Source organism: Phocoena phocoena, chromosome 10 (assembly GCF_963924675.1).
Source record: "Phocoena phocoena chromosome 10, mPhoPho1.1, whole genome shotgun sequence".
NCBI lineage: Eukaryota > Metazoa > Chordata > Mammalia > Artiodactyla > Phocoenidae > Phocoena > Phocoena phocoena.
This window is the reverse complement of record NC_089228.1, coordinates 897,385-918,691: the sequence shown is the minus strand read 5'-3', so window position 1 is coordinate 918,691 and position 21,307 is coordinate 897,385. Positions and strand designations below refer to the sequence as shown.

Genomic DNA, 21,307 nt, shown 5'->3' with positions numbered 1-21,307 from the left:
GAAAACTGGAACCCAATCAACTCTTCTCGGGTTAAGCTGGCTGGCCCGCCCTCCTTCTATCCAATCACGACGGGCGATCCCGACACACTTATAAGAGGGGCCTGGGTGGTTCAAGACCAGTGAGTTTCCTGTAGGGCCGCTGAGAGGACAGGCCTGCTCCGCGGGAGATATTTCTGAAGGCTGCCCTCAGGCCGACAGTCGTGACTGCGAACACCCCTGGACTCCAGCGCCTCGGGCCCCTCTTCCCGGAAGAGTCTCCTGGAAGCCGCGCCGCGTCTCCAGACCCCCAGAGCCGGCCGCAGAGTCACGGCAGGGAGACTAGGTACGTGCCGGGCGCCCTGGGGGATGGGCACACCTTGTATGACGAGCTGGGCGCAGAGCCTCCGGTGCCCTGGGAGGGCCAGGGCCGGCTCCCCAGATGGCCTCGCCCTCCACACCTCTGCCCCCCACCTTCCCTCCTTCTTCCCTCTGGGGAGGGAAAGCTCCTCCAATCGGCCCAAGGTATTCTCGTCTCTCCCACCTCGTCCGGACACTTGGGCTGAATTAGTGAACCCTCCTGCGGGCCAAGCGCTACTGGCTCCGCTTTGAAGACAGTTTAACAGGTCACCCCAGACCCCTCCCTCCAGACACCGTGTCCCCCTGCCGCCAGCCCGACCCGGCGAGCTCCCGCCTGCGCAGTGGATGCGGGGGTGCGGAGGGGTGGCTGGAGCCCCCAGACTGACCCGGTTTCCTCTCTCGGGCAGGTTCCTCATGCAGGAGCAGAGACCCTCCAAGCGCTTTCGCTCAACGGCCCCTGATCAAGGTACGTGAGACACCCTCACCCCCTTTCCGGTGCTCCCCAGTTTTGACTCTACGTTTGCTGTTTACGTGTATGACAGAGAAGGTGTTTTGTGGAGGACAGTGGCCCTCGCCTCAGTTTCCCCTCCAGACATGGCCGTCTTCCTGTTTCTTAGCGCTACTTGCTGTTCTCTCAATGTCTCCGCTCCTGCCGACTTTCCCCTCTTGCGCAGGGTCTTCCCTCCCAGCAGAGAAGTGTGTAGCTGTCGGTCACGAGTTCTCAGCCTCATGCCCACCCTCACTTTCCACACTGGAGCCCCGGGCCCCACCTCCCGCCCGCCTTCCAGGGACCCGTTACTCTGAGCGCAGACATCCTGTACCCCAGGGTTAATTCCCCGCTTCTGAATTTTCCAGGACTTAGTATTTGGGCTATTGTTTGCAAATTCAGTGTTCTCAAACTCTTCCCTGATTGTTAAAATTCACACCCAGTCAAGCGCTCTACCAACTTGACCCCCTTCCAACCTGCTCCAGCCTAGACTGGCAGTCTCACCCCAGCCGTCACCCACCCCCCCCCCCACCCCCGCCGCCGCCATCGGCTGGGGAATCCCATCCCCCTCTGGAATTCTACGCCCTGTTTCTTTTATCTGGTGTCCTTTTCTCCCTTGGCTTGTTTTTTCTCATTGGAGCACCCAGCTCTCAACCCTCACCTCCCGGTTTTCCTAGCCAAGAACTGAGGAAAAAAATTACCCCATTTGGTGGTGACCCCAAATCCAGCTCCAGCCCAGGTCCCCACCTGGATGACCCAAACACCTTAGCACCATCAGGTTCCTCCTCTGTCCTCCAAACCTGCATCTTCTTCCTTGGGAAAGGCTTCATGCCCTCCCGCCGGGGAAGGGGTGCGGGAGGAGCTCATAAGGGATGGGCAGGAGGGCGCCTGCAGACAGACGGGTCACCCAGGCGCCACCAGCCGCCAACCCCTTCACGCCTCCCCCGAGGCTGCAGCCCCTCCTTGCCAGCACCCCTGCTCCAGGCACACCTCTTCCCTGCCCCCCAAGTCCAGCTGTGATGCCCCTGCTGCCTTCCTTTCAATGGCTCTCCCTGGACCGCAGGGTAAACTCAAGCCTGGCTTAGCTTAAGGAGGCCTTGGGGAGCTGCCCTGTGTGCGGTGCTATCCTTCAGCTGCCCAGCTGTCCTTCAAGTCAGGGAGCCGGGCTCCCAGCCTCTCTGCCCTCCCTGCCCCTCGGCCATCAGCGCCGTTACTTGGTTTTGTTTGCTTCTGTCTGTCTGTCCTATTGAAGTTTAGCGCAGTTAGGACAGGGACCGTCATTTTTATTCAAATTGAACCTCTCTGGTGAACCTAGACTCTGTGTCCCCATCAGTACAACGGGGATTATAATACCTGGCTGGCCAGGCAGCTGTGAGGGCTGAATGCCATGGCCCGTGGGGAGTGCCCGGCCTGGAGGAGGCTTGTGGCCGTCCAGGGGCACCCCCACGCCCCCAGCCCCCAAGCCTCCCTCTGCTGAGTCTCTGCATCTCTCTCCACCTCAGGTGTTCATCCCCAGGAGACAGGCTGCCCTGGTGCAGAAGGCGGAGACCCTGGGGGGGCAGCCGGACCCCCGCAGCCAGGCCAGCCCTCGAGACCCTTTGCTTATGTGAACCCCATGAGACGTGAGGCCCCCGCTTTCGTGGACTCGGCTCGCCTTGCACAGAGAGGCCGAGGCCACCGCAGGGGAGATAGCCAGGGGGCTGAAAGAGGCCGGGGCAGGGACCCCCGCCTGCAGGAGGGGCCGGGACGCCTGCTGGGGCCAGATCTGCATTTGGAGCTGGACAGCGGAGAGGTGCCCCAACAGCCCGCGGAGCCAGGAGCCAGGGAGACCCCTTTCACCAGAGCAGCCATGGCGGCCGCGGCACACGGACACGTGCTGCGGAACCCCGGCCCCGGCAGTGACACGCTTAGGATGAGACCCCGGGGGCCGCCCAATGCCTACGGGTTCTGGGGTCTCAGGGAGGTCCAGCCTTCCGCCTGTTCCTACGTTGGGTTCATACCCTCGGGCTTCGCTTTGATAGTCATGCAGACACCCTCCGGCACCTACCTGTATTCCGTCGCAGCGCCCTATGCCCACCACAGCCAGCCCCTCTCTCTCTGACCTGGGCACTTGCTAAATACTCCAGGAGACCTTCCCCCAACTGGAGTCCCCTTCCCGTCCCCACTGTCTCCCCCGCTACCTGTATTGCCCGGACTGAACCTGCAAGCTCCCCCAGGATCCCGGCAGGCCCAGGTCTGCTTCCCACAGGACAGGCAGTGCCAAGGGACAGAGCAGTGCGTGAGGTGTCTGGGCAGAGAGAGCCCCAGGGTGCTCACGAGATGGAGAAGCTGTGATCGGAGCTTCCCAGCGAGCGGCTGCAGGGTCAGGATACTGACGGCGGTCCCCCAGCAGCCTGTGAAACCAGCCAGTGGTTCCCCTCTGAAGAAAAACACGGATCCTGAGAGTGACACATGTGGATGACGCTTGGTTAAAGAGGAAATTCCAAGAGCTGCCTGTGAGGTGAGACCTACAGGGAAAGCAGAACTGGCCTGACATCAACACTCCGTCAAAAGCATCGGTGATTCCGAGAAAGCCATAAGGAGACCCCCTCGGATCCTGGAGAGTATACGACCCTCAGTCTCGAATTCCATAACCTGGACCAGGTGGCACACGGACAGGAGGGGCTGGGTGCCATCGAGGCACAGGAAAGGGGCCTGAATCCTAATCAGACCGGCCCGAAGCGGGAGCTTCCTCTGAGCTCGAGAGCTCACAGGCTGATAACAAAGCCCCTTCCTGTGAAATCCGGCTCCAGGCGAGTTGTTTTGCTGCTTGCCCTGAAAGCACAGATAATGCTTTTCAGCCAGGAAAAAAAAAAAAAGAAGTGGGAAGAAAAGAGGAAGAAGTGGGATACAAGAAGGACCAGAAAGCAAGGAAATGGGTAAACTGTATTATTAAGTCTGAATAAGTATGATCCTCGAAGAAAGATGAATAATCTGGAATTGAAATTCCAGAAGGGGACCTCCCTGGTGGCGTAGTGGGTAAGAATCCACCTGCCAATGCAGGGGACATGGGTTCGTTCCCTGGCCCGGGAAGATCCCACATGCCGGGGAGCAACGAAGCTCGTGCTCCACAACTACTGAAGCCTGAGAATCTAGAGCCCGTGCCCCGCAGCAAGAGAAGCCACCGCAATGAGAAGCCCGTGCACCGCAACGAAGAGTAGCCCCCGCTCGCCACAACCAGAGAAAGCCCGCGCACAGCAACGAAGACCCAACGCAGCCAACAAATAAAATTAAAAAAAAAAAAAATTCCAGAAGCACTGACATCGAAATTTGGGGGATGTAGCAGTTCAAAGGAGCTACAAATTACTGAAATTCTGGTCTAGTCCTGGAATTCTATAGATGCTCAACCTGAGGGAGCAGAGGAACCCTGAGCATTTGTAAGCAGGTGGCCCCACTGGTAACTTCTAAAGGAGATGGAGTAGAATGAATAATTCCAAACAGGTTGAGGAACACGTGGATCCAAGAAAATTTGATGAATCAAACAAGAGGCAGACGGGGGTCACAGAAACAGGGAGAAAGCAGGACACGGTTAAAACGCTACATAAGGGGGCTTCCCTGCTGGTGCAGTGGTTGGGAGTCCGCATGCCGATGCAGGGGGTGCAGGTTCGTGCCCCGGTCCGGGAGGATCCCACATGCCGCGGAGCGGCTGGGCCCGTGAGCCATGGCCGCTAGGCCTGTGCGTCCGGAGCCTGTGCTCCACAACGGGAGAGGCCGCAACAGTGAGAGGCCCGCGTACCACCAAAAAAAAAAAAAAAAACCATGCTAAGTAAGGAGCAAGTAAGTGGGTGGCGGCCTCTGTGCTCCTGGCTTCAAAGGGGTATTTTACACATTGTCCATTAAGCAGGTGTTTCCTGTACTTTTCTCACAGACATGTTTGATCAAGCCTAGATCACTCCCATCTTCTGAGTTTGATTAAGAGGTTTATCATGAATTGGATTTTGTACTTTATTAAGCAGGCTTTGACCGCCTGATTTTGATTCATTTGTAAGAGAAAACATCCACGGTAAAATGAGAATTTTTCCCATGAAAGATTTTTTTCTTGTGTATCCAACCATTCCCTTAAATAAACCCTTCTCTCTGGCTTTTACTGGAGTACATCTTTTATTAAAATTTCACAGTTTTCATCTTACCAACGTCAGATGAGCTTACTGTAACCAGAAAAAGAAACACACAGAAAGACAAAGAACAAGTGTCTGCTTCCCCCACCCCCTGCCACTGTGTGCTTTCCCTACAGCCGTATAGGCCTATAGGAACACATGTGTACTTAAAGGCATCTTTGGGGTTTTATTTTACAAAAATGGGGCATGCGATCCTCCTGGGGTCACTCCGGGGTGATTCAGGGTCCAGGCAGGTGTGGCAGGTGTGCCGGGGGCAGTGCTGGAACCCATTCTCCGTGTGAAGCAGGTGCCACGCAGACACCCAAGCTCGTCTGCGGCGGCGGGAGCTGCTGCTTGCCGTCAACCTGGGTGCCCTGCGCTCAACCGCGCGTTTGTGCCGTCACCTCCCTGGGAGCTGGCCGACCCTCTGCAAGGCGCACCCTTCAGGCTTTTCAGGGAACAACGCTCTGCCGATGGGCTGTTTCCACCACCAGAACGCTTTGCGAAACACTCGTACGCAGACTCTTCAGTACTGGCTCTTTTAATTTTATGAAATAAATCCTCAAAGTGAGATTCCCATGTCAAACAGTAGGGCCATATTTTATCTTAAGAGGTATTAAGAAATTGCATTCAGTTAGGTTGTATCCGTATCAATTCCCATCAGAGGGATACGAGGGCGCCGCTTCCCGCCCAGTCTTCCCAGCAATAAATGTTGGCACGCCATAATTTTTGCCAATCTCTTGAATAAAAACTTGTCATTATTGTTCTGATTTGATTTGTCTTGACTACTAAGGTTTAGTATCTTTTCATGCATTTATTACCACTTCTATTTCTTTCTCTGTTAATAGCCGACATATATCTTTTGCACAGTTTCCTATTGGGTTTTAAATCCTTTTCTTTTCAGTCTGTAGGAACTTCTCGGATATTGGAAACAGTGATACTTTCTTGTCCGCGGGGTTTTCTTGGGCGCACTGGGTCCAGCCTCAGCTCACAGCCCAGCTTTCCCTGTGCCCGGCCCCCAGGCCCTGCTCCCTCCCCAGGGCCAGAGGCCCATGTCTGCCATGCACGGCCCACCTTACAGCAGCATGAAACTGTCTCCTCGGTCACTTCACTGTTTAGACATTGTCCAGGGTAAACTTGCCAATTCAGGGTTTCCAGGAAGAGCTCAGAGTTTCCCCATTCCTCCCTCTTCGGGTGCTTTCACCTACATTCCTGAAGACTTGCCAATGTCCAGGCGTCAGGAGGCTTTTTCTTTCATCTTTAGGCACCTTTAGTTTCTTTAGTTGAATAACGTACATATTAGAGTGGTGACTAATCGATTCGGAGGCACATATTCAGCCTTTATTAATGGGATGTGTGTCCTCAAACTTGAAGACCACTGGTCTCTATTTTATATATAGGAAGCAGACATCGTTTCAATAATAAATCTACATCAAGACAGTACGATCTAGGTGCCCGTCCTCTCACTGAGGACATGGCTGTTTACACCTTCACGCCACCAAAGAAGGCATCGAAGAGCCCGGCATGCACCTTGGTCATCTGACAATTAGGACGTGGGTCAGGACCCGGAAGGACACTTGCAGGAAGACTGGCAGCAGATGCTACAAGGCGCCCTGGCTGGGGGCTGTGGACCTCGCCTCACTGATCACCCGTTCTTCACCCCGATGATTCAAGTCTGCACAGCAGAACTCTGGACGGCCCTCTGCCTTCAGGCGGGTAGGGACCCCCACTCTCTCTCCTGCTCTCCATCGGTATGATAAGTTTTCTCTACTCTCCTTTGGAAGTTACACAGTGTACTGGGTTGAACCGTAGGAAATGGCCATCATGTTGGTCAAACATCCGCAATTTCATACGGTTCAAGTGAATACGATTAATTTTTTAACACACATACGTGACTTAAAGTCTAATGTTAGTTGATCTCTATCTTTCTCTACCCCGTAAGGACCTTTGGATATGTCTACCCTGATCACTACCGGTTCCATTTTACATGGTATTACTGTATTATATTTCAGTTCCATTTTGTCATCACCAAAATAATCATTATTAACACAATTAGTGTTTATCATCGATACTTATTTCACTCTATTTCCACGAGTCACCAATCCGTTTGCTGTCTTCAACCATTCCTCCTTTGTCTAGTGTTCAGTCTCCTTCTTCCTGAAGTACCTTCCTTAGAGATTTTCAGTAAAGAGCAGTTCATGGTAAGCTCTGTCTGAAACATCTTTATAGCGTGCACACTCTTGAGTAACAGTTTAGCTGGATATAAAATTCTAGTTTGACAACTGTGTTTTCTCTCACTGCCTTGCAGATATTTTCCTGTTGTTTTAGGCTGCTCTTGCTGCTGTTTTGAAACCTCTCATAGCCCAAACACTGTGCTCGGGAGGTAAAATTCTGTTCCTCTCGGGCCCTTTTACAACATCCTTTCTGTCTTTGATGTTCTGAAGTTTCCCTAGGAGATGTCCATACCTACACGTTTTTAAAACCTTTCTCTAGATTCATTGAGAATCTTCTATCTGAGAATACATTTGATAAAAAGTGGAAGATTCTAAGCTCTTATCCCTTTCATTTTCTCTTTTCTCCTCTGGAACCCCTGGTTGATGTATGCTGGGTCATGTGATTCTAACCTGTGTGTCTCGTAACTGTGCTGCATTCTGTACTGTGTTCTGCTGGTTTTCCTTAGATCTGTCTTCTGCTTTACTAGTTTTTCTACTCTTTTCAGTCAGCTCTTTCATCTTGATTTAATGGATTCCTAATATTCCATTTTGTTCTTTTCTAAATCTACTGTGATTGGTTATTTGCTCTTTATTTCTGATTTTTATAAGACTTATTTGATTTCTTTCATCATTTTGAACATTGTTTTATAATTTCTCTCCAATTTTTCAGTTAACTGAAGTTTTCAGGGAACAAATCTTCCTGGTTTCCTTCCTTCTTTTCTTTTTTTTTTGCAGCAAAATCTCACTCACGGTGAAGTCGTCTCTTTTTTTGGTGTCTGTGGACCTGTCTGTGTGCATATTTAGCTGATCCCAAGCAAGGTTTCTATTTCCTGTGGAACTTCATAGTGCTTGGACTGTTAAAGTGACATTCCATGGTGGCTTTCTTTTTGTTTACGCCAGGTTTTGGGGATGGGGTGGGTGTGCCACCACCCCAGGAACAGACTCCGTGACAGTTTCTCAGCTTCTGGTCCCCACACCAGGAGGCAGAGTTTAAAGCCAGATTCTGGGTCCTCAGGAAGGGAAAGCCCAGGACTCTGGTTTTTCCTTGAGGATTACAGCCCCCTCTCCCAATCACAGTAGGGCCAGGCTTCCTTCCCTGAGTAGGTGTGTGAAGTGCATCCATTTCCCCACAGGGGCGTAGGAGTCACCTCAGCTTCAGTCCTTCCCCTCCTGCAGGCCAGGCGTGTGCACAAGGCCCAAGCTCCCGATCTGTGGGCCCAAACTGGCCAGAGCTGCCGGTCCACGAGCCCGACGCCCCCACTCTCTCACTTCCCGCTTTGCTCTCACACCCGGACTCCTTGCTTCCTGGCTTGCCGTCTATGCCAGCACGGAAGAGAAGCTAAAGGCACCGCCTCTGGGCCAGGCTGCTTGGGTTCCAACCCTGGCTGCACCACAGATGAGTCCCTCAGTCTTCCTGGCCGTCACATCGTGGGACTGTCAGCTGAGTTCACAGACTCTAGGTGCTCAGCACTGTGCCCAGAACATGGTGCACACCCAACAGACACTACCTGCTGTTATTTCAAAGCGGGTGGGGTGGTCCCGTCTTACCCAGAACCCTACGTGCTGCTCAGGCTTCCTGTGGCCCCCACTTAATCTTTCCTGCTTGTTGTTTAAGCATAAACTGTGTGACCCCAGTCTTTCAGAGCTCTGGCTCTATTCTGGGGGGTGGGGTTTTCAACCACTTTGTTGGAAGGAATGGCATTCAAACGTAGGGGGAAAAGTAAGCAGAGGCTTTTGCACAGGTTATGGAAAGAGTAAAAAATGCAGTTCTGGTTTTCTAGTGTTGTGTAACGAAACACCCCAAGACTCAGAGTCTTAGAACCTCCGTTTTATTTCGCTCACAACGTAGTAGGTCAGGAATTCAGGAAAGGCTCTGCTGGGCAGGTCACCGTGACCCACGAGGCAACAGCTGGGATGTCGACGACTGACCCGCTCCCAACGCGGCGTTTACGCTCAACCGCGGGTCGTTCATTTTCATCCCCGCGTGATGTCCAACACGTGAGCGTGCTTCATTTTACTCACCCAGTCTCCCGTAGGTGGGCTTTGGGGTTGTCTCCAGTTTCTTTTCCAGTATGAACATTTCTGTGCATTTCCTCTGGTAGACGCGCCCAGGTTTCTGTCTCGGGTACACATTAAGGAGTGGAATTGCTGAGTCAGAGGGCACGTAAATGCTCCTTTATAAGATTACACTACAGTGATCGTTCTACATTACATGCCCTTCGGCCTGTGTAAGCTGACACTTAGTATCATCAGACTTCTTGCTTTTGGCCAATAAAACAATCTTGTCGTTTGCTGTAGCCTGTATGCATGTCTGAATCACTAGTGTCACTCAGTACCTCTGCAGGTGCTTTCTCTTTTGTGCAACAGCTGCTTTATCTTTTGCCCATTGGGTTTTTTTCTTTCTTCTTACTGATTTGAGGTGTTCTTTATTTAATCTTGACAGCAATTTTTTGTCAGTCATGTTTTGCAAGTATAGTCTCATACTGTGACGTTTTTTACCTGATTTAAATTGTCTTTTGACTTACAGAAGCTCTTAATGTTAATAATGAAGTTAAATATATCAGTCTTTTTCTTTCATGTTAGCGCTTTTTGTACTTTAAGAAATCCTCCCCTACCTTGAAATCAGAAATCCTCACCTGTATTTTCTTCTAAAGATTTTAAAATTTTGCTTTAGATATTTGCTTTGACACAAGTTCTTAATCCATCTGGAGAGGATAATTTAATTTTTTGTGTATAATTTAATTTTTTCCATATGGATAACCAATTATTCCTGGTACACACTGAAAACTCACTTCTTTCCCTGCTGGTTTGCCATGTGACCTGAGTCATTAACAGAAGGTCCATATGTGCACAGATATGTTTAGGAACATTCTATTTGTTCCACTGGTCATTTTTTTTTTTACCCCTGAACTAATACCACACAGCATCCCTTACTGAAGTTTTATAATGTCTTGGTACCTGGCAGAGCAAGACTACCTTCCTTCTTTAGAAGACAATTCTAATGAATTCCAATTTTAGAAGCAAATGGACAAGTTCTTAAAGCGTCTTGTTGAGCTTTGATTGGAGTTGTATTAAATCATTAGATAAATTGGGGGAGATTACATTGTGATATTAAATTTTCCAGTTTATAAACACGGCCTCCTGATCAGTTACACGACCCATGCCTTTCCTGGAGAGTATATCCCCGCTGTCTTTGACAACTACTCTGCCCATGTTATGGTGGATGGAACACCAGTGAATCTGGGCTTGTGGGACACAGCTGGACAAGGAGATTATGACCGATTACGTCCCCTATCCTATCCACAAACAGATGTATTCTTAAAAATCTTCACGCAAAGTGGTACCCTGAAGTGCGACACCACTGTCCCAACGCTATCATCCTGGTGGGGACGAAACTTGATCTGAGGGATGATCGAGACATGACTGAGAAACTGAAGGAGAAGAAGCTGACACCCATCACCTACCCGCAGGGCTTGGCCATGGCCAAGAAGATCGGTGCTGTCAAACGCTTTGAGCGCTTGGTGCTCACACAGCGAGGCCTCAAGACAGTGTCTGACGAAGCTATCCGGGCGGTTCTCTGCTCGCCGCTGCCCCCCGCCCCCCCGGGTCAAGAAGAAGAAGAGAAAACGCCCGCTGTTGTGAATGTCCGGGCCCCAGAACCCTCTGTACGCTTTGCTCAAACGGTGGAGCCTTCGCACTCAGTGCCAAGTTTTTGTTAACAGATTAGATTTTCCATAAAACCGTTTTGAACCAATCAGTAATTTCTAGGTTTTGTTTGTTTAAAGTGTAAGAGTTCAAACTTTCACATTCTACTAAAGTTTAGCCCTAAAAAAAAAAAAAAAAGTATTAGGTTTTCTTTTATAACCTGCAGGAAAATTTTACAAATTTCTGCATACAGGTCTTTACAACTTTGGTTAGACTTATCTCGTTGTATTTGTTGTTTCTGTTGCTATATAAGTGGTCCCAGCATCCAACCCACCCATCAGGATGCCCCAGGGACGTCACACAGCTCTCTGCTCACTGAGTTCAAAGATGAAGCTGCTTCCCATGCCGCATCCTTTGCCCACGAGGGCCTCCCCTGTACAGCCAGGAGCCTTGGTGTACACACAAGTCTACACACCCTCCCCAGTCACCAACACCCAACACATTCTACCTCCAGAAAAAATCTTAGATCGGTCCAGTGGTTAATTGGGAGATTGGGATTGACATATATACACTAATATGTATAAAATAGATAACTAATAAGAACCTGCTGTATAGCATAGGGAACTCTACCCCACTTCACTATACAGTAGAAACTAACGCAACATTGTGAAACAGCTATACCCCACTAAAAAAATTAAAGGAAAAAAAGACTTCGCCTTCCAATGCAGGGGGTGCAGGTTTGCTCCGTGGTTGGGGAGCTAAGATCCCACATGCCTCGCAGCCAAAAAACCAAAACATAGAACAAAAGCAATGTTGTAACAAATTCAATAAAGACTTTAAAAATGGTCCACAGCAAAAAACTCTTAAAAAAACCCCTTAGCTCCGTCCTCTTCTCTCCCTCCCACTGCTCATCCACCAAGTGCTCCCTAATTCAGGTGCCATCTCCTCTTTCCCGATCGCAGCCACAGCCCTCCAACGTCCCCTGCTTATCCTGGCTGTGCCCTCCCCCAATCCTCTCCATCTTTTGGGACAAGTATTCTTTCCAAAACGTATAGAACATCAATTCCCGACCCTACTTAGAAGCCTCTGATGGCCTCCCACTGCTGTTCTCCAGGTGACTGTAAAGGGACTGACTCGCTGGCCTCGCTGGCTCCTCCGTCCGCCTCCCACTGTCCCCTCCTTCGGCACTCTGGCCCTGACACGCCCTCTGGGACCTGACAGCTCCAGTCTGTTCCTTAAGCCCTGACTTGCGTGTGTCTAACATCATCTCACGTGTCACGGGTGGAAGCTCTACCACTTCTGGAAAGACAGACAGAAGACACGGGGGCAACAAGAAGCAGCAGGTGCAGGGTTTAGCATGTGGCTCGGTACCGGTCCCCACAGAACGCTGAGCGAAGTTCTCTCTTTTCAGGAGCCCAAACTGAGGCTGGCCGGGTGCGTGGCTAACTCGTAGGAGTAGGGATGGGGGTAGGCGTGCCCCCGGGACCGGTGGGATCTCAAATGTGGAAAGGCAGGAATGGCATCAGCCTCCCTGCCCACGGAGGGGCCCAGAGAGGGGGCTGGGGTCCACTTGGAAGCCCCTCACTGACTCCTACCCAGGCCATGCCGCCAGCAAGGGAGAGCTTGTTCCGTGTCCCCCGCCCACCCACTTCCCTAACTGCCAGCATTGTGAGGCAGGGGCCATGGCATTCGAGGTCCCGCATAACCTGGTCCGGGCTGGCCACGTGCGCTGGGCCAGTCCTGAGCCCGGCCATTCCCGGCGTCCCTGTCCGCGCAGGGGGCCAGGGTGAGGACTGATGGAAGCCAGCGTTGGGGACCAGCAGTGTGACTGCGTCTCCATCCAGGAGGGCCTGGCCCCAGCGCCGTGGAGGTGAACGCCAACTTCCAGTCCCTACGCGAGCCCACCCTGCCTTCCCACCCACCCTCCCGCTGCAACGTCCCGCTGCCCCGTGGGCAGAGTCTTCCTGTGCCCACAGCCTGTCTGGTCCCCCACCCACTCGATGGGCGGGCAGGCGGGTTGTTAACAGCAACGTGAGTAACAGCATCTATCGAACGCCTTGCTTGTGATGTGCGAGGCGCCGAGCTGAGCATCTTAGATGCGTTATCTCAACTGACCCCACGGCAGCTCCCTCGGCACCTGTTTCCTTGGAAGACGCTTTAGAATTCACGAGACCCCGGGTGCTATGCTTGAGCGAGCTGTGCTCCAGAGACGGAGGCTGCCTGGCCCAGGCCACCTAGCAAGGCGGCGGTGGGCGAGGCTCCACCCTCTGTGCAGCCCGACACCTGCCTCCGGAGCCAGGCGCCCGCTCCTTTCTCCGCCGTGGGTGCCGCCCTCCCTCCCCACCGCCCCCCGTGCCCTCGCGGCTCCAGGCTGTGAGCATATGACTAGGGTCAGTTCGGGGCTCTGGGGGCACCACGTTTCAGGCAGAGACCAGGGTGTGGTCCTCTCCGGGCCAGCAGTGGCCATCAGGGCCTGCCCACCCGTAGGTTAAAGGGTCCACGTGAGCTGGGGTCAAGGGTCAGAGCACAGCTGCCAGAGGCCAGCGTGTGGCCGGGGTCAAAGCCAGCGTGTAACTGGGTCAGGGGCTGGAACACCCCTGGGTTCCAGAGTGACTGTGTGGCTGGGTCAAGAGTCAGTGTGGGGCTGAAGTCATGGGTCAACGGGTGGCCGGCCACCGTCATGAGGCTGACCCCAGCGAGAACCAGACCCTCGCCCTGCCCCATCAGGCCAGCACCCCCTTGCCCACGGCCCCAGCGTGGAGAGCTCAGTGGGACAGAGTGGAGGGGTCCCTAGGGCCAGGTGACCTGCACGGGGCCCCCAGGGAGCCCCAGGGGTGGTCTGCTGGTGGGCTGGGTGGGGCGTCATGAAGAGGAAGGAGGGGGGTCTCTAGGGCAGCTCTGGGCCCTGGCCCCTTGCATCCCCACCCCCAGGGCCACCAGGACCTCTCCAGGGGCAGACCAACCCCAGCCCCTCTGCTCAGGTGCCATCACACCTCGTGGGACCAAATGCGGCCTCTGCTGGCCCGAGACCCCCAGCGGCTGCCAGGAGGTCGTCCGCTTTCCTACATCTTCCCTGGGGTTCCCTCCTGCGGGACGCTTCCCAGCGCGTAACTTGGAAATCCTCTTCACTCTTCAAAGCCGCCCCGTACACCTGCAAGCCCTGCCACATCCCCACCAGAGCGGTCACTTCCTAGACCCCTCGGCACGCACGTCGCCTGGTCTCGTCCCTGCGGGATTCAAGCCACGGGGCGGGGCGGGGCGGGGCGGGGGACACAGGCCGGGTAGGAAGGTTCACAGTCTCCGAGTTGAGTGGCAGCAACTCCTCTGCACGAGGAGGTGGGCTTCTCGTCACATCCCAGAGAAGGGCTCAGCGGGCCTGCGCGTCTGCCGGCCTGCTAAGCGTGAGCCTCCCTTCTGCGGGGCAAGAGGAAAGGCCCAGCTCAGCGCGGATCCATGAAGGGGGAGCTCGGCTCTGCTGTCACAGCCGTCCTGTTGCCTGGGCTCCTTTCCACCTGGGGCAGGTGACAGGGCTCCTCATTAACAAGCAACCTTCCCTCCGAAACACAAGGAGGGGCGGGAGTGCGTGCCACGCACCGGGCGCTGCCCAGCCCTGCAGCCTGACAGTCCTCCTTTCCTGTGGCCCCAGGAGCCTGCCCGGGCCTCACAGCCTGCGGGAGAGTTGGACTCATTAAAAATAATTTCCTGGCCGGAGTCATTACCTTCCGCTAGCAGAGGCCGTCCAACTCCCTCAGCAAGAATCAGAAGCCTGCTGGCCCCTGGGGACCCTTCACCCCAAGGAGAGGTGAGGCCGGAGATCAAGCCTGCCCAGTAACGAGGGACGAGCTGGCACTTCCGGCCCCCAGCCCTCTGCAGGAACGACTCAGACCCGGGGCACAGTCCCGGGGCCGAGGCGGTCACTCCCCACTTTCCTGGCGGAGAGATCGCGTGTCAGGGAGGCAACCTGCAGACACGCGGCACAGCCGTGTCTGGGAGCCTGGCTGTCGGAGCGGGGCCAGGCTCACCACCATATGGGGGTGCCAGGGCTCAGGGCCAGGAGTGCTGGCTGGAGAGGCAGGGCCACCTGGTGCCTGACGGGCCTGAGCAGCTGAGGGCTTTGGGGTGACTGCACTTGGGCGGGGTGCAGGACAGGCTCATGGCCAGAAGCAGGTGGTCACAGGCCTAAGGGCCGGACAGGACCACCCAGGTGGAAGCCTATGCAGGTGGGCAGCCAAAGCTCCCAAGGCCAGCAGCACCCAGCAGGTGACCCCCTCCTGCCTGCCCTGCCGGGCTGGCTCTGGGCCAGGCGGCCCCTTACTGTCTGAACACGGGCCGCGCCTGGCGAGTACCACAGGCCCTGAAACTCACACCCATCACCAGAACTAGGAAAACTTCCCTGGCACCTGGGAGGCCCTGGTCACCTGCCAGATGTGATCCAGGTGTGATGAGAGGTTGCAGACAGGCCTTCCTGTCTGAAACACAGAGGAGCGTGCGCACGCACTGCTATGGGCTGAACATCCGCGCGCGCAGATTCACGGGAAGCCCTGACTCCCAGTGTGGCTGTATTTGGAGACGGGGCCTCTGAGGAGACAATCAAGGTTACACCAGGCCATCAGGGTGGGGCGCGATCCTCCTAAGAAGAGGTAGTAGGGAGAGGGACTTCCCTGGTGGCGCAGTGGTTGAGAATCTGCCTGCCGACACAGGGGACGTGGGTTCGAGCCCTGGTCCAGGAAGATCCCACGTGCCACGGAGGAACTAAGCCCGTGCGCCACAGCTACTGAGCCCGCGCTCTAGAGCCCACGTGCCACAACTACTGAGCCTGTGTGTGTAGAGCCCGTGCTCTGCAACGAGAAGCCACCGCAACGAGAAACCCGCGCACCGCAACGAAGAGTAGCCCCCGTTCGCCTCAACTAGAGGAAGCCCGCGCGCCGCGACAAAGATCCAACGCAGCCAAAAATAAAAAAATAAATTTATAAAAAATAAAAAAGAAGAGGTAGGGACAGCCCGGCTCCCCCCGCCCCACTGCGTGCACAGTCCGAGGGCGTCTGCAGCCCAAGGGGGGGCGCCCCCCAGAACCCCACCACATGGGCACCAGCCTGCAGACCTGTGAGGAGTCACACACGTGGAGAAATCCCGGCTCTGTGAAACGGAACATGCAGTCAAGGAGGGGAGGGGGGCAGGCAAGGACCCTTCCTCGCACTGACGCCCACTCATCAAGACTGTGCACCCCCGTGGCCTCACGCCGCACAACAGAGACCCTGGAGCCTTAGGAGCTTAGCGGTCCGGGTCCCACCCCTAGAATCTGAGCCACCACAGTCACGTTTACATCAATCAAAGTGGACTTCAGGCCAGCAGAGTACTGTGAAGGTTAGGAGGGCGGCAGCGGTTAAGAAAGGGACAGTCGACGGAACACATATCAGGACCCTCAACCTGCATGCCCCGAATAACAGAACCATAGCCGCCAGGCGTATGTCAGGTCCCACCTCGCTCACCCTTTACGTCAAATGGAAAGACGGCTGGTCTAGCGTTCTCACCGACGAGCCCCCAGTCGCGGTCGGTAAGTACACAGGCTCGCTGGACGCCGACGGGTACAAGCTTCTGGAAGCCCAGGGTGTGCACATCAACTTGCACACCCTCGGCCTCAGCATCCTCTCCCGTGACCAACACACTCCACCCCACAAGCGCGGCAGTGGGTGGAGCGCGTGCGCAGGTCTGTGGGGGCGCCAGGGGTCGCCTCCATCTGCCAGACCCAGCCCAGGAGGTCGCCTCTGTACGGCTTGGAGCGGGCTCAGTGGAGGCGGGCCCTCCAGGAAGCCCTGCTTGATGCTTTCGAGCCCAAGGACAGCGGGGACCAGAGGGCGACGCCAGCCGCTCAGGGAAGCGCCCGGATGGACGGGGCAGGGGACGGCTGGAGGGTCGACAGACCGAAGACCCCGCTCGGCTGGAAGAAGTGCCGGGGTCTGAACTTGCGGGGGCGCGTGAGTCTAAGACCACTTCTGGGCCTGGCCACGGGGAGGGGGGGCCGCTGGAGGGCGGGGCGCCGCAGCAGAGGGACAAGGGCCAGGGCAGAAGGACCCGGATGGGAAGGAAGGGTGCCCGCAGGTGGAGGGCGGGGCAAACCCCGACACGCCCCGCCCCTCAGGCGCGCAGCGCTCCGTGGCCCAGGGCTGAGGGTGGAATCCAGCTGAGGATCAAGAGACAGAATTACCCTTCCACATCTGAGCCTCTGGGAAAAGTGAACGCGCTACAGATCCACAACCCAGTGGCTGGATCATTTCGCGGAATGAGTGATAAACGAACAATCTGAAAAGAAAAGGCTTTCCTGGCCAAGTCACCACAGGCAGAAAGCACTAAAGGCAAACTGATGTGATGACAAAGAAACTTTAAAACATCTCTCTGCACAAAACGCCCAAACCCAAAAACAAGCAAACCACCAGAAACAGAAAAGCTACGGACAGCTGAGTCACAGGGAAAGCTTTTCAAAGGCCAATAAACACATGAGAATCCTTCAAGAGTAATTACAGGAACTTTAAAAAATGTTAGGACGGGATATATTCTTCCTCTGTCCGACTGGCATATTAAAGACTTGAACAGGTGGGGTCGGAGGCTGTGAAGAAACATGCATTCACCTGCGCGGCTGGGGGACTCTCCATCAGGGAGAGTGACTTGGAAATTGCTCTCACATTCGAGGCGTCTATTCCCTTCGGCCCTGCTGCTCTGCTCCCACAGCCAAGATGAGCTATTAACTGAAAGGGGCAATTTCAGCTCCAGGGGGAGTCGTCTCTGTGGTGGAAGTGGGTCCATGGAGATCTATTAGGGGAACAGAACAGGTGGGTGGGCTGCAAACCAGCCCCCAGGGCCCCTCGAGCTCCACGCCCGCCCGTGGGGACCACCGGGGCCCTGAGCATTGCCAGGGGCTTGGCTGTGAGGGGGAGGGCGCTGGGCGAGCATGCGGGGGACAGGCCGGGGAGGGCCCAGGGTGGCGAGGGGGCCTTCAAATCCCACCGTAAGAGAGCTGACGGAAGGCTTCACGCCCACCCAGGCTGGCGAGGCCGCCTCTGGGGACGGGCAGTGGAGGACACGGAGTGTCCATTTTTACTTCCTACGCTTCTGTGTTCCTTACTTTCTTAACTAAAATCCCGAGTGGAAGATTTATCTTTTTGAGATGAAAACAAAATCAGGCCTGGCCCAGCCGGCCCGTGTGGTGATTGCTGGCACTCGTTTCCATCACTCTCGTTACTGCTAGGCTGGCTTGCACTGAGCTTGGGCCGGGCTGGGCAGCTCGAGGGGGCGGGGGAGGCTGGAGCCACCCAGACGGATTCCCGGGAGCAGAGGGAGGCTGGGAAGGGTGAGCGATGCTGTGTCTCAGGGACACTCCCCGAGCTAAGGAGAGGACCAGGAAGGGGGACAGGAAAGTCCGGGGCTGGGCAGGGGTAATCTTCCAACAGGGGTAGGGACTGGTCTGGGCGGGGAGCAGGGAGGGCCGGGGGCTTCACCTTTGACCCGGGGAGGGGGCGGGGTTGTGCGGGCGGTGAGAGGGTGTGAAGTCACGGGTACATTCGTGAGCTTTGAGGGGAGAAGTCACCTGCCCAGGGAAAGGGTGCAGAGACCGGGACAGGGCCTGGGAAGCCTCCTTACCATAAAAGGAATCCTCCCCAATGACCATGCATTTCACACCTTTCCACTTGCAAACTCAGTGCTGTCTGTTTGGGGATCTGAACGAAATGGTTTCCAAAAAAACCCAAATAACAGTGAGACCCACGCTAAAAAGGATGCCCCCAGACACCTGCGAAGGACTGCCCTGGGCGGGGGGGTCAGAGGCAGGGAGTCTCTGAAGTGGGGGATCCGTGTGGGCACCAGGTGTCCAAGTGAGGACGCCCGTGTCCTATATGGAGGGAAAATCACAGAGGGAACCGCGACAATTAGGAATGTGCCCACTCACACCAGCGCAGGAGAAAGGCGCTGATGAAGGAAGAAAAACGGCATCTCCCCTCGGCCCCTCCCCGCCCCACCCATCCCGGCACGGTGGGAGGGGGCGGGGGGGCTTTGCCTTTTGTTTCCTCCACACCCACAGCCCCATAAACCCAGGGAACAGATGCAGACGTCTGGGGGCCAGGCAAGAAGAGCGGCTTTTAATCCACCAGCGATCCTTAAGGGGCAGCGGGGGGCATGCCTCTGGGCCGGGTTCTGGGTAGTTGACCAGTTTCCCGGAATCTCACAGCAAACAGGGGTCCGTTTTGGCCTTGACTTACGTGAGTCCCCACATGGGTCCTCCCAGCCCAGCCACTCGGGTATCTGTCTGCCCTGCACTGACCCCAGAGCGCTCTGACCCCAGCAGGCGGTGACATCTGGTCAGACACGGGACCCCCGCATCTTCCCTTAACCCTGGGGGTCTTGTTAAAAGACAGACTGTGACTCAGCATGTCTGGGCGAGGGCTGAGACTGAATTTCTCACAGGCTCCGGTGATGTCCTGCCTGCGGTCCACACTGAACCATGCAGGGCTCATCTGGCTCTAACTTTCTTCATCCCCTGCTGTCTCAGGGTCCTTCCCTGAGGCATCTCACGGGCGAATAAGCTATTCCATGGTGTTCACCTGACCATTTTCTTAGCCGCTCATTCCAGACGGGCCTGCGGGCTGTTTCCAGCACGGGAGCTTGTCCGGGGACATGGGGTCTTCAGGGTGGGCTTGCAGAAACCCCCTTGGTCAGCAACGGGTCCACCGTCCCAGCTAAGAGGGACCACCGACACGGGCATCACCCAGTTTTTAATTTTTACCAACCTGGTGAGCACAGGTGGACCCCTGCAGTGTATTTTGCATTTTTCTAATACACGGGACTTTCTCCTTCCGTGCTTGTTAGCCTTTGGGGTTTCTTCCCCACGGAGCTCTACGTGCTCTCTGTTAAGGCAATCCCTAGACATTATACTTCTTGTCGTTGTTATGAATAATATCTAATTCATTACGTTTGTTACATTTTCTAACTGGTGTGGAGAAATGCTATTGATTTTCATAAGTTGATCTTGTATCCACCAACCTTGCTCAGTTATTAGATTTTAAGATTTATATTGTGATGCTTTTTTTTTTTTTTTTTTTGTGGTACGCGGGCCTCTCACTGTCATGGCCTCTCCCGCTGCGGAGCGCAGGCTCCGGACGCGCAGGCTCAGCGGCCATGGCTCACGGGCCCAGCCACTCCGCGGCATGTGGGATCTTCCCGGACCGGCGCACGAACCCGTGTCCCCCGCATCGGCAGGCGGACTCTCAACCACTGCACCACCAGGGAAGCCCGTGATGCTCCTTTTATATGACATATGCCTAAAACATCATCTATATAAACAACATACATGTATAATGAATGAAGTGACATGTGTATATTCACATAAGACATAATAACAGTTTCATCTCTTCTCTTTAAAATCCTCACCCCTCTGGGGTCTGCTTCTTTCCTCCGGGTGTTGGTCCAGCCCTCCGTTTCCATGTTGAACACCAGTAATTAATGAAGGCATCTCTGCCTTTAATAGAACCTTTAAGAGAATGTGTCTAAATTTCCTGCATTAAGTAGAATGTTTTGGTATATTACCTTTATTAAGCTAAGGAAGCTCCCTTCTATTCCTACTTCATCAAGAAGTCTTACTATTGTTGTTGTTGTAATTAATGTTTTCATTATAAATAGATGTTGAATTTCATCAATGATTTCTCAGCATCAATTGAAATAATCATGAATTTTTTCCTTTAATAAATCATGAAAACATTAATATATTTTCTAATGTGAAAACATCTTTGCATTCCTGAGATAAACCCTACCTGGTTATAACATATATTTTTAATACATTTATACTCTACTAAGGCATTTGCATTTATATTTGTAAGCAATACGAGTTTCTTTCCTTTTCATTTTTTAAAGTTCAATTTAGGAATCAAGATTACACCAGCCTCCTAAATCGAGCTGAGCAGTTTTTACTCTTTTTGGACATTCTAAAATGACTTGGACAAGATAGGAATTAACCACCACTTAAGAGTTTGCTAGAAATCCCCCATAAAACACTCTGGGTTGAGGGCTCATTGGGAAGGGAAATATTAGATTTCAATTTATTTAATAACCATTGGCTTATTCAAATTTTCTATTTCTTTTTGCACCATTCTTTTCATTTTCTATATTCCGAGAAACTTATCTACATCACTAGGCTTTCCAATCTATCAGCAAATAATTATTTATTATACCTTTTTATTGTTGTAAAAAGTCTGTTGTATCCAAAGTTAATTTCCCTTTTTCATTCTGTGAGTATATATTTTTATATATTTTCTCTCTCTCTTCCCCTCTCTCTGCTTTCAGTATAGTCAGTTCTGTTGATCTCTATTTCAGTGAATTCTCATCTTTATTATTTCCTTCCTTCTTGCTTTGGGTTTGCTTTGTTGATCTTTGTCTAATGTCTTTCTTTGAATGTCTAGTGCATTTTCTGTACATTTTTTATTCCTAGTCATTTTATTTAAAACCAA

The 21,307-nt window shown here is 53.7% G+C and overlaps 1 protein-coding gene and 1 pseudogene across 1 annotated transcript; both read left to right on the top strand.

Moving 5' to 3' along the window:
• The first annotated feature begins 750 nt into the window (after positions 1–750).
• Positions 751–2,924, top strand: PRR20G (proline rich 20G). Its single transcript, XM_065885051.1, has 2 exons — positions 751–802; positions 2,326–2,924. The coding sequence occupies exons 1-2, from the start codon at positions 751–753 to the stop codon at positions 2,922–2,924; spliced, it is 651 nt and encodes a 216-aa protein (XP_065741123.1).
• A 1,277-nt stretch (positions 2,925–4,201) lies between these two features.
• LOC136128981 (ras-related C3 botulinum toxin substrate 1 pseudogene) lies at positions 4,202–10,814 on the top strand (annotated as a pseudogene).
• The last annotated feature ends 10,493 nt before the right edge of the window (positions 10,815–21,307 follow it).

Coding starts and splice junctions, on each gene's coding strand:
- PRR20G (XM_065885051.1), top strand. CDS start 751: ATGCAGGAGCAGAGACCCTCCAAGCGCTTTCGCTCAACGGCCCCTGAT. Junction 803..2,325: donor CTCAACGGCCCCTGATCAAG/GTACGTGAGACA, acceptor TCTCCACCTCAG/GTGTTCATCCCCAGGAGACA.